The sequence below is a fragment of the Orussus abietinus genome, unplaced genomic scaffold (assembly GCF_000612105.2).
Source record: "Orussus abietinus isolate OABI.00-Male unplaced genomic scaffold, Oabi_2.0 scaffold36, whole genome shotgun sequence".
Taxonomy (NCBI): Eukaryota; Metazoa; Arthropoda; class Insecta; order Hymenoptera; family Orussidae; genus Orussus; species Orussus abietinus.
In genome coordinates this window covers 667,474-680,660 of record NW_019394241.1, presented here as the reverse complement: position 1 = coordinate 680,660, position 13,187 = coordinate 667,474, and the positions used below count along the sequence as shown (strand labels likewise).

The 13,187-nt window shown below is 41.0% G+C and overlaps 1 protein-coding gene across 4 annotated transcripts in view; it reads left to right on the top strand.

Annotated features, from left to right (window-relative positions):
- The first annotated feature begins 3,172 nt into the window (after window positions 1-3,172).
- The window catches only part of LOC105703891 (electron transfer flavoprotein-ubiquinone oxidoreductase, mitochondrial), a 52,622-nt gene continuing 42,607 nt past the window's right edge, over window positions 3,173-13,187 (top strand). For 2 of the 4 annotated variants that reach the window (XM_012432646.2, XM_012432645.2), the window contains exons 1-7: window positions 3,173-3,301; window positions 4,095-4,202; window positions 4,285-4,633; window positions 4,701-5,007; window positions 5,079-5,320; window positions 5,513-5,907; window positions 5,996-6,217. In XM_012432646.2, coding sequence (XP_012288069.1) covers window positions 3,268-3,301; window positions 4,095-4,202; window positions 4,285-4,633; window positions 4,701-5,007; window positions 5,079-5,320; window positions 5,513-5,907; window positions 5,996-6,217 — 1,657 coding nt within the window. In that variant the 5' untranslated portion in view covers window positions 3,173-3,267. Of the gene's footprint in view, window positions 3,302-4,094; window positions 4,203-4,284; window positions 4,634-4,700; window positions 5,008-5,078; window positions 5,321-5,512; window positions 5,908-5,995; window positions 6,218-11,127; window positions 11,267-13,187 lie in introns of those variants that run through there. The other 2 variants (XM_023432356.1, XM_012432647.2) reach the window with 2 other exon arrangements.

Here is a 13,187-nt window from a genome sequence, read left to right as displayed (position 1 = left end):
AATATTACATATTATATGATCCGAAGCTTGGAATGCCATTTTCGTGATTTTGGACGTGCATGAAAATGTCAAAAGTGGTTCTTTGTTTCTTGATGTTGTATTTCTATAAGTAGTAACATGCTGAACATATTCATTCTTTGACATTGCGAATTTGGCAAGAATTCCTAAATCATTGGTACTTCTCATTGTTTTGACAACTACATCATGTATACTTTTGAATTTTCAAGAATGACGAGTTACTTCTTGGTAACTTAAAGCAAAAGAGATATCTTGCCAAATATTTGAATGGTAGATCCATATGCTTCATTCATTTTGAAATTATGGTAATAAGGGATTCTAAAATTGGTTTCATTCATTCGCGCGGTATTACGCGAAGTACATTTAATTGTAGTAAAATCCATTTTTTATATAATTCATTACGCGCGTGGAAAAATGAATGCAGAAATTGTCTGAATGGTATTCCCGAGCATAACTAATTGGTTCACTCTGATTTAACTTTGCCGACATGTTTCACGGTGAACGACGTTGAGTAACGCAGTTGAGATGAGTTGCCAAGAGACAGTCAGTGTCCTTCCTGCATTTGTGGATGCAATCTATTTCAGTGTAAGAGTCTTTTTTCCGAAATACCTGCTTCCGCAGTACATCCGAAATAATCATGAAGTCAATTCGAATATTGAAATTGCGTTTGTACATTCCTTTGTGGATCCCCTCGAATTGATGGAGTGAACTTCGGACAGTTATCATTGATAACGGTTGATTGAATGCTTAAACAATGTTTAATTTCTGATATAATCCGAGACGCGATATAGATACGCACGGTATAAAAAATACCTCCCTTTTAAGAAATCGCATATCTTGAGGTTTGTACTAAGACGGATCTCATTACGTGAAACCAATAAATCTTTGTAATTAGTTCGAGTCTTGTGCTTTTAAATGCTTCACCCTTTTTTTTCTTTGTTTTTTCGAAATTTTTATATATCTAATTTATTCAAGTACAATGTCGAATACCGAAATCACGTTTACACATCTAACGTGCACAAAACCGGTGCATATTAAATTAAACTAGAGATGAAAAAAAATCTTATTAGACTGTAGTTAAATATACTTTATGGTCCAATGCAATGTATGTGAATTATTTGGAAATAATTTATCATTTAATATTGACTTTTCTCCCAACTTGGCTTACCGAATAGTTTGAAACTTTGCAACCTGAATAGGGAGACTATAAGGAAGGTCTTGAAACTCATGAAATTTCAGTTCCTTTCAAATTTGTTCATAGATATTTGAAAAATAGTTTATAAAAAATTAAATTTCGCCATATTCACGTTTTAAAGTACGAAACGATTTGAGACATACAGTTCTATGAAAAGTTTTCTGAACGATTGAACTTTCCGATGCCACTTTCACATCCCCTTAAGGTCTATGACCTCCCCTGAACGAGCAGACGTAGCTCCCAAAAAGCTCGCGCGCCAAAGAGGAAGGAGTTTTGTCCTTGGTCCCCGACTAACAACGACCGGCGAGGTTTGGCCCTGATCCAGAAGGCGTGATAAGTAGGGACGTCCCCGGTGTAGTTTCGCGGTTACATACGCCCGTACGTTCTCCGAAGTGCTAGCAAGATATTTCTCGAGAGCGTACTTGGAGAACGCACGGACCAAGTAGTCACTGGAAAACCCTACCAGACTCCGAGAATAGGCGTTGTCGGCTCGTTTGATTCGTTCCACGAGGGTGAACTTTTTCACCCTTAAGAACGAAAAAATGCAAAAACGATTTAAGCTGACGTTAAATCAAGTGAGAGGTTTCCGACTGGTCGTCGCATTCACCTCTCCGTTTGGTGCCTAAAAAAACGCTTTTATGCGATCTCACGTTTTCGCTGACATTTGACATAATGGAGCATTTTTATTTTTTAAAGGTTCCGAAGGTTCAGGGATGAAGAGTAAAATGTAAAATATAAAAGATCATATTTTATGAAATGATGAATGAACTTCGGAGGTTTAACGTCGACTTAGATAACAATAATGGCATTGTTCTCGAAACTGCCTTCGTAGCATGTTTTGTTTTCAGATATAGCAAAACGAAACGTATGCATTTTAGACACTACATATTAAATTGATATGGCAATGCGACGATACGTAGAGTCGGTAATGTTTTATTAAAAGTAAAAAATATGAAATATTTTGACTGATTTCAGGGGAGTTTAACTTCACCTTAACAGACTGTCGTCTATCTTTGAAATCAAATATCTCGTCGTTGTTGCCAGGTGAAAATGCGAGTTGAGGGATCGATCGATTCCAGTCGAGCCACTTTGGTCGACTAAAGTCGAGGACTCCTTCGATATTTCATGAATAATACAATTGGAGTACTCGGTGAGTGAATAGGAAGTACGTGGGTAACGATTACGGATGTTCCTTTGTCAACATCGCGATATGAAATCGATCCTCAGTGCCTACAGAGGAGACAAAATTTTCTTTACTTTGTTACATGCGAATGTTCCTTTCTTTAGCGAGTAAAGCCTCAATATGCAAATTTAAAAACGCACAGCTGATAGTGAAGGAAGGCAGTAATGTATGATAGGCGCGCGAATTAAAAGTTTCATCAATAGTCTATAATAGACGTGCTGAAGTTTCAAATGATTCGGTGCACCTAGTTCGAAGAAGAATTTTATAAACACTTTGACGCTTTGATACATATAGAATCACATTTTCATGACACCTTATGGTTTTAATATGCGTGGTGTTGCGGTGCATACAATTTTTCGTAAAATCTAATAGAACCTAGATTCCAACTGTGGCACCATCCTGCGCCAAGGCTACTAATCAAAAAGACATAAATTGTATCCTCTACCATGTAGGTAATATCGACCATAGTTTTATCAACTAAATTTTCGTAATACTTCCCTTTTACGCTTGAGGTATTATCGATATAGCGTCAATGCTATAACCGTGAATCCATAATTTTTTTGTCCAAGATCTTTTAATTTTCAAATTATTTCCGCCTGATGTTTACGAAACGTATTTTTGCTGTCGTGATAAATGTTCTTTCTCAAAGTATCTACTGACGGTATTGTAACTTACGTAGTTCCGTTCCAATCCGTCAGATGTCACCTCTACGCTTTGTCTAATTGCACTTGGTACCCACGTGGCGATAATTTTCGTGCGATGGCTATTATCCGAGAGAGAAGTAAAAACACCCCGCCTCTAGACGACTTGCAGACGGTGTTGACTGTTCTGACCGTTTACTAAAGTAGTCCGCGAGTATCGGCGCGAGGCCATGGCTTGCGCACTGTTCGGCTCGTCGAAAATCGGTAAGCTACGGTCGAGGCTCGATTATTCGAAGCTTTGAATCTCGATTTTCCAGTTCGATTATCATTTCCGCGAGCAACTTGAATAACGTTTTTAATCAGACGTTTCAGTTCCGTTAATATGCGTGGCCTTCCCCGTCAACTCGTCGCAACCTATCGAAAGTTTATTTCGATACTTTCGATATCTACTGATCATATTCGATCGAGTGCGATTAAACATTTCGATTGGTAAAAGTTCTTTTTAATGATGTAATTTCCTGTCGCTGACAAGTTATTTTGTAACGCTTGAGATAAATTGACGGCTGTCATTCGTCCTCGATTCTTTTTTCATACCGAAATACATTGACCAACATATACCAATTGAAATATACTTGCATTATGTAAGGGGTCAAAGTACATTTGTGTTGAATTGAGAACATCGCGCAGTCGCGAACTATTTCGAAGTACGAAGTACTAAATTCGTTTTCTTGGTTCGCTGTTTCTTGGGCATAAAAATGTTGATATCTCAAAGATATTTATTTATTTCAAGAACAGTTGTTTCGTAAGGTTCTAGATTTGACCTAGATTTTGTAAATATGGCTTGTCTTAGCTGAATCAGTATATAACTTTCTTACGAGCATATATTTCATTTAATTACGATGGAACTATAGTTTGAAGGTTGAGTCGAATAATATCAAATACTTTATTAGTTTTGTTTTAACTTTGCAATAGGCAGTAAATGAATACGATCGTTATAAAATCTGAAAGTATCGGTCGATAATGGTTTCGGAATATTAATACAAACTTTCGTTGACAGTACAGCAGCTACAGCAGGCCTCGAAAAGGTTTTACTCAGAAACTGCGTTTCCAAAAATTACAACTCATTATACCGTTGTTCCAAGGGAGTCCGATCCAAGATGGAAAGGTAATGCAACGTCTACTTTCAACTATTTTTATTTTATTTAAAAACATCAGTTTCACAAATAGGTGTAAATGTTTTGTTGCAGGTATAAATATGGAAAGATTCTCAGACGAAACGGACATCTTGATAGTCGGTGGAGGACCTGCTGGAATGTCTGCAGCTATTCATGCTCGTAAACTCGCAGAAAAGCATGGCAAGGAGTTAAAAGTAACTTTGGTTGAAAAGGCATCCACAATTGGTGGTCATATTCTCAGCGGAGCCTGTATAGATCCTATAGCATTGAATGAACTAATTCCAAATTGGAAAGAACTAGGCGCTCCTTTGAAGACGCCTGTAACTGAAGATAAATTTGCTATTCTTACTGAGAAAGGCAGGATACCAATACCAATCCTGAAAGGAATGCCTATGTACAATCATGGAAACTACGTCGTACGGTAAGAAAAGCAAATACTATGTCAGTAGCATTAGTAAATTTTTTATTTGAAATGAAACTATTTGCAGATTAGGTCACGTAGTTTCTTGGCTTGGTGAACAGGCAGAAGCTGCAGGAGTTGAAATTTATCCTGGCTACGCAGCAGCTGAAATTCTGTATCATGAAGATGGATCGGTAAAGGGGATAGCAACAAATGACGTTGGAATTACTAAGGATGGTTCTCCAAAGGAAACTTTTGAACGAGGCATGGAGCTTCATGCTAAGTGTACCATTTTTGCTGAAGGTTGTCATGGTCATCTGACAAAGCAAATCTCTAAAAAGTTAAATCTAAGAGAAAAATGTGAGCCACAGACTTATGGCATTGGCCTTAAGGAGGTACGGTACCGTAAGTCTCATGTATAAAGTTCAAAGAGATGAAATGTGGAATGAAAAATAGTATTTTATAGATCTGGGAAATTGAGCCATCAAAGCACAGACCAGGAGCAGTCGAACATACAGCTGGCTGGCCATTAAATAAAAATACTTATGGCGGATCATTCTTATATCACTTAAACGAAGATACACCAATGGTTGCTGTTGGCTTTGTTATAGGATTGGACTATACCAATCCGTATTTGCACCCATTTAAAGAATTCCAAAGATTTAAACAACATCCGTCAATTAGACCAACATTCGAAGGAGGAAAGAGGTATGTTTCTCATGATGCATTTGATATCGTAAAGTAGATCGAATTTAGTTTTAATATTTTTTTTCAATTTTATACCATTACTTTAGAATAAATTTTGTTCTCGTCATTAATATTAAAATTAATTAATGTGTACTGGTACAGTAATAAAAAATAAATATTCTTAGGGACATTAACATTTTTTCTTTAATTTAGGGTAGCATATGGAGCGCGAGCCTTGGTAGAAGGAGGATTTCAATCAATTCCAAAACTTCAGTTCCCTGGTGGATGTTTAATTGGATGCACTGCTGGTTTTCTGAATGTACCAAAAATTAAAGGCACTCACAATGCAATGAAAAGTGGCATGTTAGCAGCTGAAAGTGTTATTGAAGCCATTGTTAATGCAGAATCTAATGGTTCACCTACAAAGGGCTTAGAACCTATTACGTACACAGACAAGTTTGAGAAAAGTTGGATTTACAAAGAATTGAAAGCTGTGAGAAATATTAGGCCAAGCTTTCATACGCCTCTTGGATTATATGGCGGTATCTTGTATTCTGGTTTTTCAATGTTAGTGGGCGGCAGAGAACCATGGACGTTTTCACACGGTGGTCAGTATTCCATGCAATAACTAATTTAAGGGTATAAATTATACTTTTTAAAAGAAGTAGATTTAAAATGGACTTTTGTACTTTTTAGGTCCGGATCACAAGAGACTCAAACCAGCTGCACAGTGCACGCCAATTGATTACCCGAAACCCGATAATGAAGTTTCCTTTGATCTTCTATCGTCGGTAGCTTTGACCGGAACGAATCATGAAAGCGACCAACCTCCACACCTCACTTTAATGGATGACACGGTTCCAGTCAAAAAGAACTTGGCTATCTTTGACGGACCGGAAGGACGTTTCTGCCCTGCTGGTGAGTACTTCAAATTCGATTTATGCGATCACTAACATGTAAAAAGAGGTAATCTTGGGAATTTCTACTTAGTAGATATATATTTTTCTTCCATTTAATATCTGCACGAATACTAAACAGAAAAAATAGCAAACAATTCCCAAAAATATCTTTCAAATATTACTGAGTAAATTTGAAGGTATCTCAGTGTAGCTTTTAAAATTGATAGAAACTAATGAATATGAACTCTATATAATATGAACTATCGACCTCTATCTACGACCGTGGTCCCCAGGGAGCATAATTTTTCAGAACAGTACGCCAGTATTGAGACGATATTAAATAATCTACTGTGTTCGATTAGGTTATACCTCGATTACTTAGAAGGAAAAATAATCCAGGCGATACAGTTGTTCTTATCACGAGAGCTCACCCCATATCCACCAATACGGCACCCACCGATGATCTATTTCTGGAAAATTATTCCTCCGTCTCGCCCTCCCGAGGGTGCAGTTTCTCGCGGATGAAGCGTGGGGTTGAAAAATTGAGTGGTATTAATTAAACGTCGAGAGTCTCCAAAGGAACTCGTGCAAATGTAATCGCTGGCAGAAGTCTGTTTTCAATGTTCGCCCTTATCACCCCGGCACGCAACGGCCTCGAGTTGCCTCGCGGGAGGGAGCGCCGAGAAAATATTGAAACGCGTGGGATTTCCCTCTCATTTTCTTCTTATTCTAGGAGGGATGCAATTTTTTGCAGGCCCAATCCAATCTGGCACTGCGCGTCGACGACTTTTTAGTCGGCGGTGAAAAATTTCTCAAGTCTGCCGGCGAAATTACGATTACCCTGGTTGAGAAATTCGCGGTATAATCGACTAACAAGTGCGCACCTCGGTCTCTAATTAAATAACAAAAACTCGTATAAATAAAGTAATTGAACAACGCGCGCCGAGAGCACAGGCGTTTCAAGTATTCCATTTGCCTATCTTGGAAATTCAACGTAATGATTAACAAATAACACGAGAAGAATTTTTCTAACGGGTAATTGGTAAAACGTGAAACTTACCAGAAATGAAATTTACGTTTTCGCGTACAACGGAAGCACATTGCAAATTTATAGCTACGGTGTCTTGCTTCTTTTTTTACCGGGTTTCCTCGTGCGTTTGTAACCGCGTCCATGTAATGTAATTTTTCGCATATGACCTGAGTATTGCTTTTTCACATTTTGAAAAATGCACGTACACAGGGGGAAAAATCCCTCGCGGTTTCGTTCAGGTTTTCCATTTAAGGGTTCTTAGGTTATTTCCTTGTACAATATTGAAACAGTGATTCGGGTCTACTTCTGTTAAAAGCATCTTTGGTGATGGCCATTTGCTTATCAAAGGAGTATAGTGACGTCCATCGTCGTTCTTAGCACTATCCTATAGCTCACCATTCCTTTCACTATTAAAATCCACTTTTTTCGAGACACTGACGAACGGCAAAAAAGATTTCGAAATTCGATATCGAGCACTAAGTCCTAATTAGCAGGTATTCAAGAGAGCTTTTATGCCGCCGGCAGGGCGTAAAAGCTCGCGTAGCGAAAGCAGCTCTGACTGCGTTCATTCGACGTGGCGGAGGATCCTTTGAATAATGCAATTAAGGACGCATTACATAGGAGGGAAATTTAGGTAAACGTACGGGCCAGTTATACGCTTTCAGGGAAGTCATGACGGAATCATAAAGGACGGTTTTCGGAGGTCGATGGCGTCACAAAGCTTAGTTCGCGGTCTGTCTGGACAAGCCGAAGTAACTTCCATAAACTCTAAGTACTTTTAGTACTTCCACTGGCCACGTTTGAATATTTAATATTTTTGTTTCGATGACAAAGGAATACGCCAAAGTTAAATGAGGCATATCTAGTTTGGTACTCCGGACACTCTTATCATCGCTGTTATTTAATTTTTCAAGAGAAGGTTTTAATTTAAAGAGGATTAAAAAAAATGGTCCAAAGTAACGTTCATAAACTCTACGTACTCTTAGTACTTCCACTGGCTACGTTTGAATATTTTCCTTTCGGTGACAAAGGAATAAACCAAAGTCAAATGAGGCATATCTAGCTTGGTACTCCGGGACACTCTTATCATCGCTGTCATTTAATTTTTCAAGAGAAAGGTTTTAATTTAAAGAGGATTAAAAAAATGGTCCAAAGTAACTTCCATAAACTCTACGTACTCTTAGTACTTCCACTGGCCACGTTTGAATATATTCGGTGACAAAGGAACAAGCTAAAATTAAATGAGACATATCTAGCTTGGTACTCCGGGACACTCTTATCATCGCTGTCATTTAATTTTTCAACAGAAAGGTTTTAATTTAAAGAGGATTAAAAAAATGGTCCAAAGTAACTTCCATAAACTCTACGTACTTTTAGTACTTCCACTGGCTATGTTTGAATATATTCGTTTCGGTGACAAAGGAACAAGCTAAAATCAAATGAGGCATACCTAGCTTGGTACTGCGGACACTCTTGTAATCGCTGTCATTTAATTTCTCAAGAAGGGTTGTATATCCCGCTTTGTAACGCGTCCGTCGGGCACCTTTTCGCCAGGCCACCATCGTTTACGCATGCGCAGAGAATGAAAATGCGATGCGATCGTTTGTAGGTGGTGGGACGCCGAGAATCGCAGAGTCGATGGAAAATGGCCGAACGGAACAAGGGACGCGCCGGTTTCGGGGGTTGAGCTTGGTCGGGGGTTGTCTAGTCTAGCGGGGGCCGTCCGGGCAGCTCAGGTTCAAGGACACACCGGTCGATACTCCCGGCAAGAGTGAAAAAGAGGGGAGCGTTGGCGGGGGTGGGACCTCCCGCGAAGCGGAAGAGGAAGGGCAACCCAGGGATGGCAAACTTCCAGACGTGGCCGTTCGCCCCGAGTACGGTTCCGGAGAGCAGAGCACCGACCGAATCACCCAGAGAAGCAGGCAGAGGGAAAGGGAGAAAGCGAGATTCATTACTTAACCAGTTTACACGCACCGGCGAGACTTCGGAGCCGTAGGGTATTTTCAGGAGGAAATCTTAATGAATAATTAAGCTCGTTAAATTAGACGGGAAAGAAAAAGTGGAAAAAGACAAACTGGGAAAATAGCAGATGGCTTTTGTCACCGCGGTGATGGTCGGTAAATATTAAATCGGGGATTTTGTCGAATTGCGAAATGTTATTCGGGGCAATCTCTTTGTAGACGACTCACTGTGAAATGTAGAAGTTTCATGGTTAAATGTTTGCTCTTTTAAGATGATATGAAAGGCGCTGAGAAATCTAATCGATGAGAATTAAATTCATCTATACCCTGTTTGGTGGTAATGCCATACCGAATACGTGGTGACGAAGCTGGCGCGTCTCGTTACCGACATTTATATTTATGTTGAAGTCTTTTACAGTCTACGTTGAGAATTGTACGAAATGAATCGTTCCATATGTCATTTTGGTAAAATAATGATCAAGAGATCGATGTAAAACTGTCGAAATCCCGTGAATTCATTATTCTAACGACTGTTTAGGACCAATGTCGCCATCTGTGACGTTTAGATACAACTAAATTTTCGCTCTAAAGACACGTGTTAACCACGAGGCAACCCAGCGCATTGTTCCCGGTAACTCCGCGTAGGAGCCATTCGCTCGGCAGACAAATTTGTGCCACCCCTGACTATTCCCGGGGCGGCATCGTCGCCTTTCTCCCCGTTCGGCGTTCGCCACCCTCGGGTGCCACCGTCTTGGTTCCCGCCGAAAGCTCTTGCACCCCCCGCGAGAAATCTCCCTCGCGCGAGAACCCGGCCAAGGCGAAGGAGAGAGGGGCAGCGTCGCCGACGAGCGGAACGCCGGGGGTTGTTTCCCTGCAACCACCCGACGTCTGGTGGAAGCCAGAGGGTGAGGTCGGGTTATCGACTGTCTGGAAGAGTGCCCGGTTCGGAACCGCGCCGCTCGCCTTAAGGGGATGTGAAAGTGGCATCCGAAAGCTCGATCGTTCATAAAACTTTTCATAGAACTGGGTGTCTCAAATCGTTTCATGCTTTAAAACGTGAATATGGAGACACTAAGGTAGGTCCTGAAACTCGCGAAATTTCACTTTTTACACACTATTTTTATAATATTTATGAAGAAATTTGAAAAGAATTGGAATTCCGTGAGTTTCAGAACCTTCCTTATAGTCTTCCTGTTCTCGTTGTAAAGTTTCAAACTATTCGGTAAACCGAGTTTGGAGAAAAGTTTTATAAACTAAACCTCTACGACGCCACTTTCACATCACTTTAAGGGGCTCTGTATGAAATCACTGTTCATTATCATTTGACGATTTTAAGAATACTAGTTATTGTCTGTCCTTTGAACTCGACAGGCGACGAAGCCAAGCTCTTTCATAACAATCGATTGATACAAAATGTATACAAATCGATAGAAAATAATTAGTCCGTCGCGATTAAATGACTGTCGTCGTAAAGACCAATGGATTTTATTTCCTGATGGGGGGTTCAATAAAATCCGATAGTCTCTTTTAATTGTTTACCTGAAAGTATGGAGCGCCTATATTGTGGTTTCACGGGGACTTAGAAACTTCGTTACCTTTCATAATGCACGTGGCGTTCCTCAACGCCACGAGTACACCTTTTTTCTTTCTTCTTTTTTTTTACTTTTATTGCACCTACGCGTAAGACTTGCACTCTGGTTTCACTTTCGTAGTAATCCGATCTAAAACTTTTAATATAGATTTATCTCATTTTTCACTCGCTGAGCAAAGTTTACATTCTCCGGGACTCTTGAAAGAAGCTGGGAAAGACTTCCAGGACTTAGCCAGTGCACGTTACTCTGGCTTTACAGTAACTACATACGAAATGTGTACCTTGGCTTCCTCTTTGTAGTAATTTCACATAAAATTTCTATCATAGATTTATCTTGTTTCCCCTAGCAGCCAGAGCCAACATTCTTCGGGGCTTTAATCTTGAAAGAAACCGGGAAGGACTTCCAAGAGCTTGCTGGTAGACGTTATTCTGTTTTTATAGTAACTATGTATGAAACACGTGCCCTAGGTTCCTCTACGTAATACATTCGAATAAAACGTCCATTATAGATTTGTTTCATTTTGGAAAAATTTAATTTCTTAGAAATTGCACTTCTTAAAACAATTCGGCTAATCGAAGCCTCCGAGTGCAAATGTCAACGCGAGTTTCCGCCTCTTCGGCTTCCTTTCGCCCCCTCCAGTGACCCAGTCCAATAATAGAGCTTGGCAAGGGGCTGGGGGCGGCAGAAGGGTGCGAGGCGCCGCCGCGAGAGGGCCGAGGGACCGCCAGACCGACTACCACGCCGACGTGGAATTCCTCCCTAGTGTGCTCGCCGGCTCGCAGATGGCGCTTTTCACTCGCCGAAGGTTGCGAGGCGAGGCCCGTCATTGTAAACGAGCCGATGTACGCTCCTGGCTATGTATGCACGTCCCATCGTATCCGGCAAGAGTCGAGGAAGCCGACCTCCGTTCCCACGGGATCGACCGACTGCTCTCGGGATGCATTATCGGTATTACATATTTTCTACCACCAACGCCAGAAAGAGTCCCCGAGGGATGTCGAGAGTGACGGCCATTGGCCGTAGGACGCTGCCCCCTGTGAAGATCCGCTTGTGGATCGTCCTCGATTGATCCAATACCGTAGCGTTAATTTAGAATTAGATTTAGATTAATTAGTAATTAAATTCGACTAGGCTAACAGTACGAGCGGACCCGCGCTCGAATCGCGCCATCATAACCTCTCCGCTAAGGGTAAAGGACCGCCATAGAACCCTCGTGGTCAAGACGCTCGTCTCCCTTTTTCGATGTTTTAGAGGTCTCTTTTTTAAGGGCGTCCTTCTGTCGCTCTCGACTCACATGGAGACCATTAAGTCGCAGGCTTTTCTAAACCTTCCGAGAAGGACGATCTATTTCATTAGCGCCTAAGCCTCGCTTTGTTAATTCCGTCACGTACTTGATAAGGGGCAATTTGTCCCCATATTCCTGTGGTCCTTTTCCGAGTTCCTTCTCAGAAGTACTTCTCCAGGAGTCCATTTTGCAGTCCCCACCTACACCTTCACTGCACTAACTTTCCTTTCTACGTTCCTTTGCCCCCCAATCGACTGCATTGCAAAATGCAACCCCTCTCAACCTATCCTCGGAGGTCCTTCCGAAACTTTCTCCGAGGTCTCATCCTGCGATTTTCATCGCTAAGACAGAATTTATTCATCCCACAAAAAAGAACATTGGAGAGCATTAAAAGCACATTAGAACATTGGAGTTGAAAATGTTTTCCGGCCGCAGTTAATTCCTGCTTATCCCCTGGGATCGGTGTTAAGGATTTTTTTCACTTAGCAGTAATATATAATTTGAAGCTGTGGCGTTCCTACGAATAGAATGTTTCCGGTTCAAAGGTACAGAATCTGGATATATTATCCGGATACTGCTCACCGATATATATAGTTTATATAAGACTAAATTAAAACGCTTTAGAAGTACTCAGTACCGCCGCACAAGAATGGTAAGCAAATGTCATTCGGACGACTCGCGCGTACCGAGATGTACTTTATCGGCATTCTTTTACACATACATGCAATCGGTGGATCGTGCAGAATTGCAGCTATTATACGGGGAGCCCGTATTCGGTTGGATGGAAAAAAAAGGAGGAAAAAGGAGGAAAAGTTGGATCGAAAGAGTAACGAGACCCGTTAATTTACGTCCGCCTGTCACCGCCGGTCAGGATAAAATGCCGAACAAGTGGGAAAGGAGGGAATCCATTCTTTCGTTCGAGCTTCTTGTTACTTCCGTGCGATCACTTCCGTGTGGTCGTACGCGTGTGTGTAGGGAAAGTGGTGTGTCGGTGTATTTACGTCGTTAATGAAGACCGGGACGGGGGTGCTTGGCATCCCTGAAAGCAGACGGGATGAGAGTACCACGCGATAGCTGTGGCTCGGATCCATTAGGACTGCAACGATTAATTTAATTTCCTT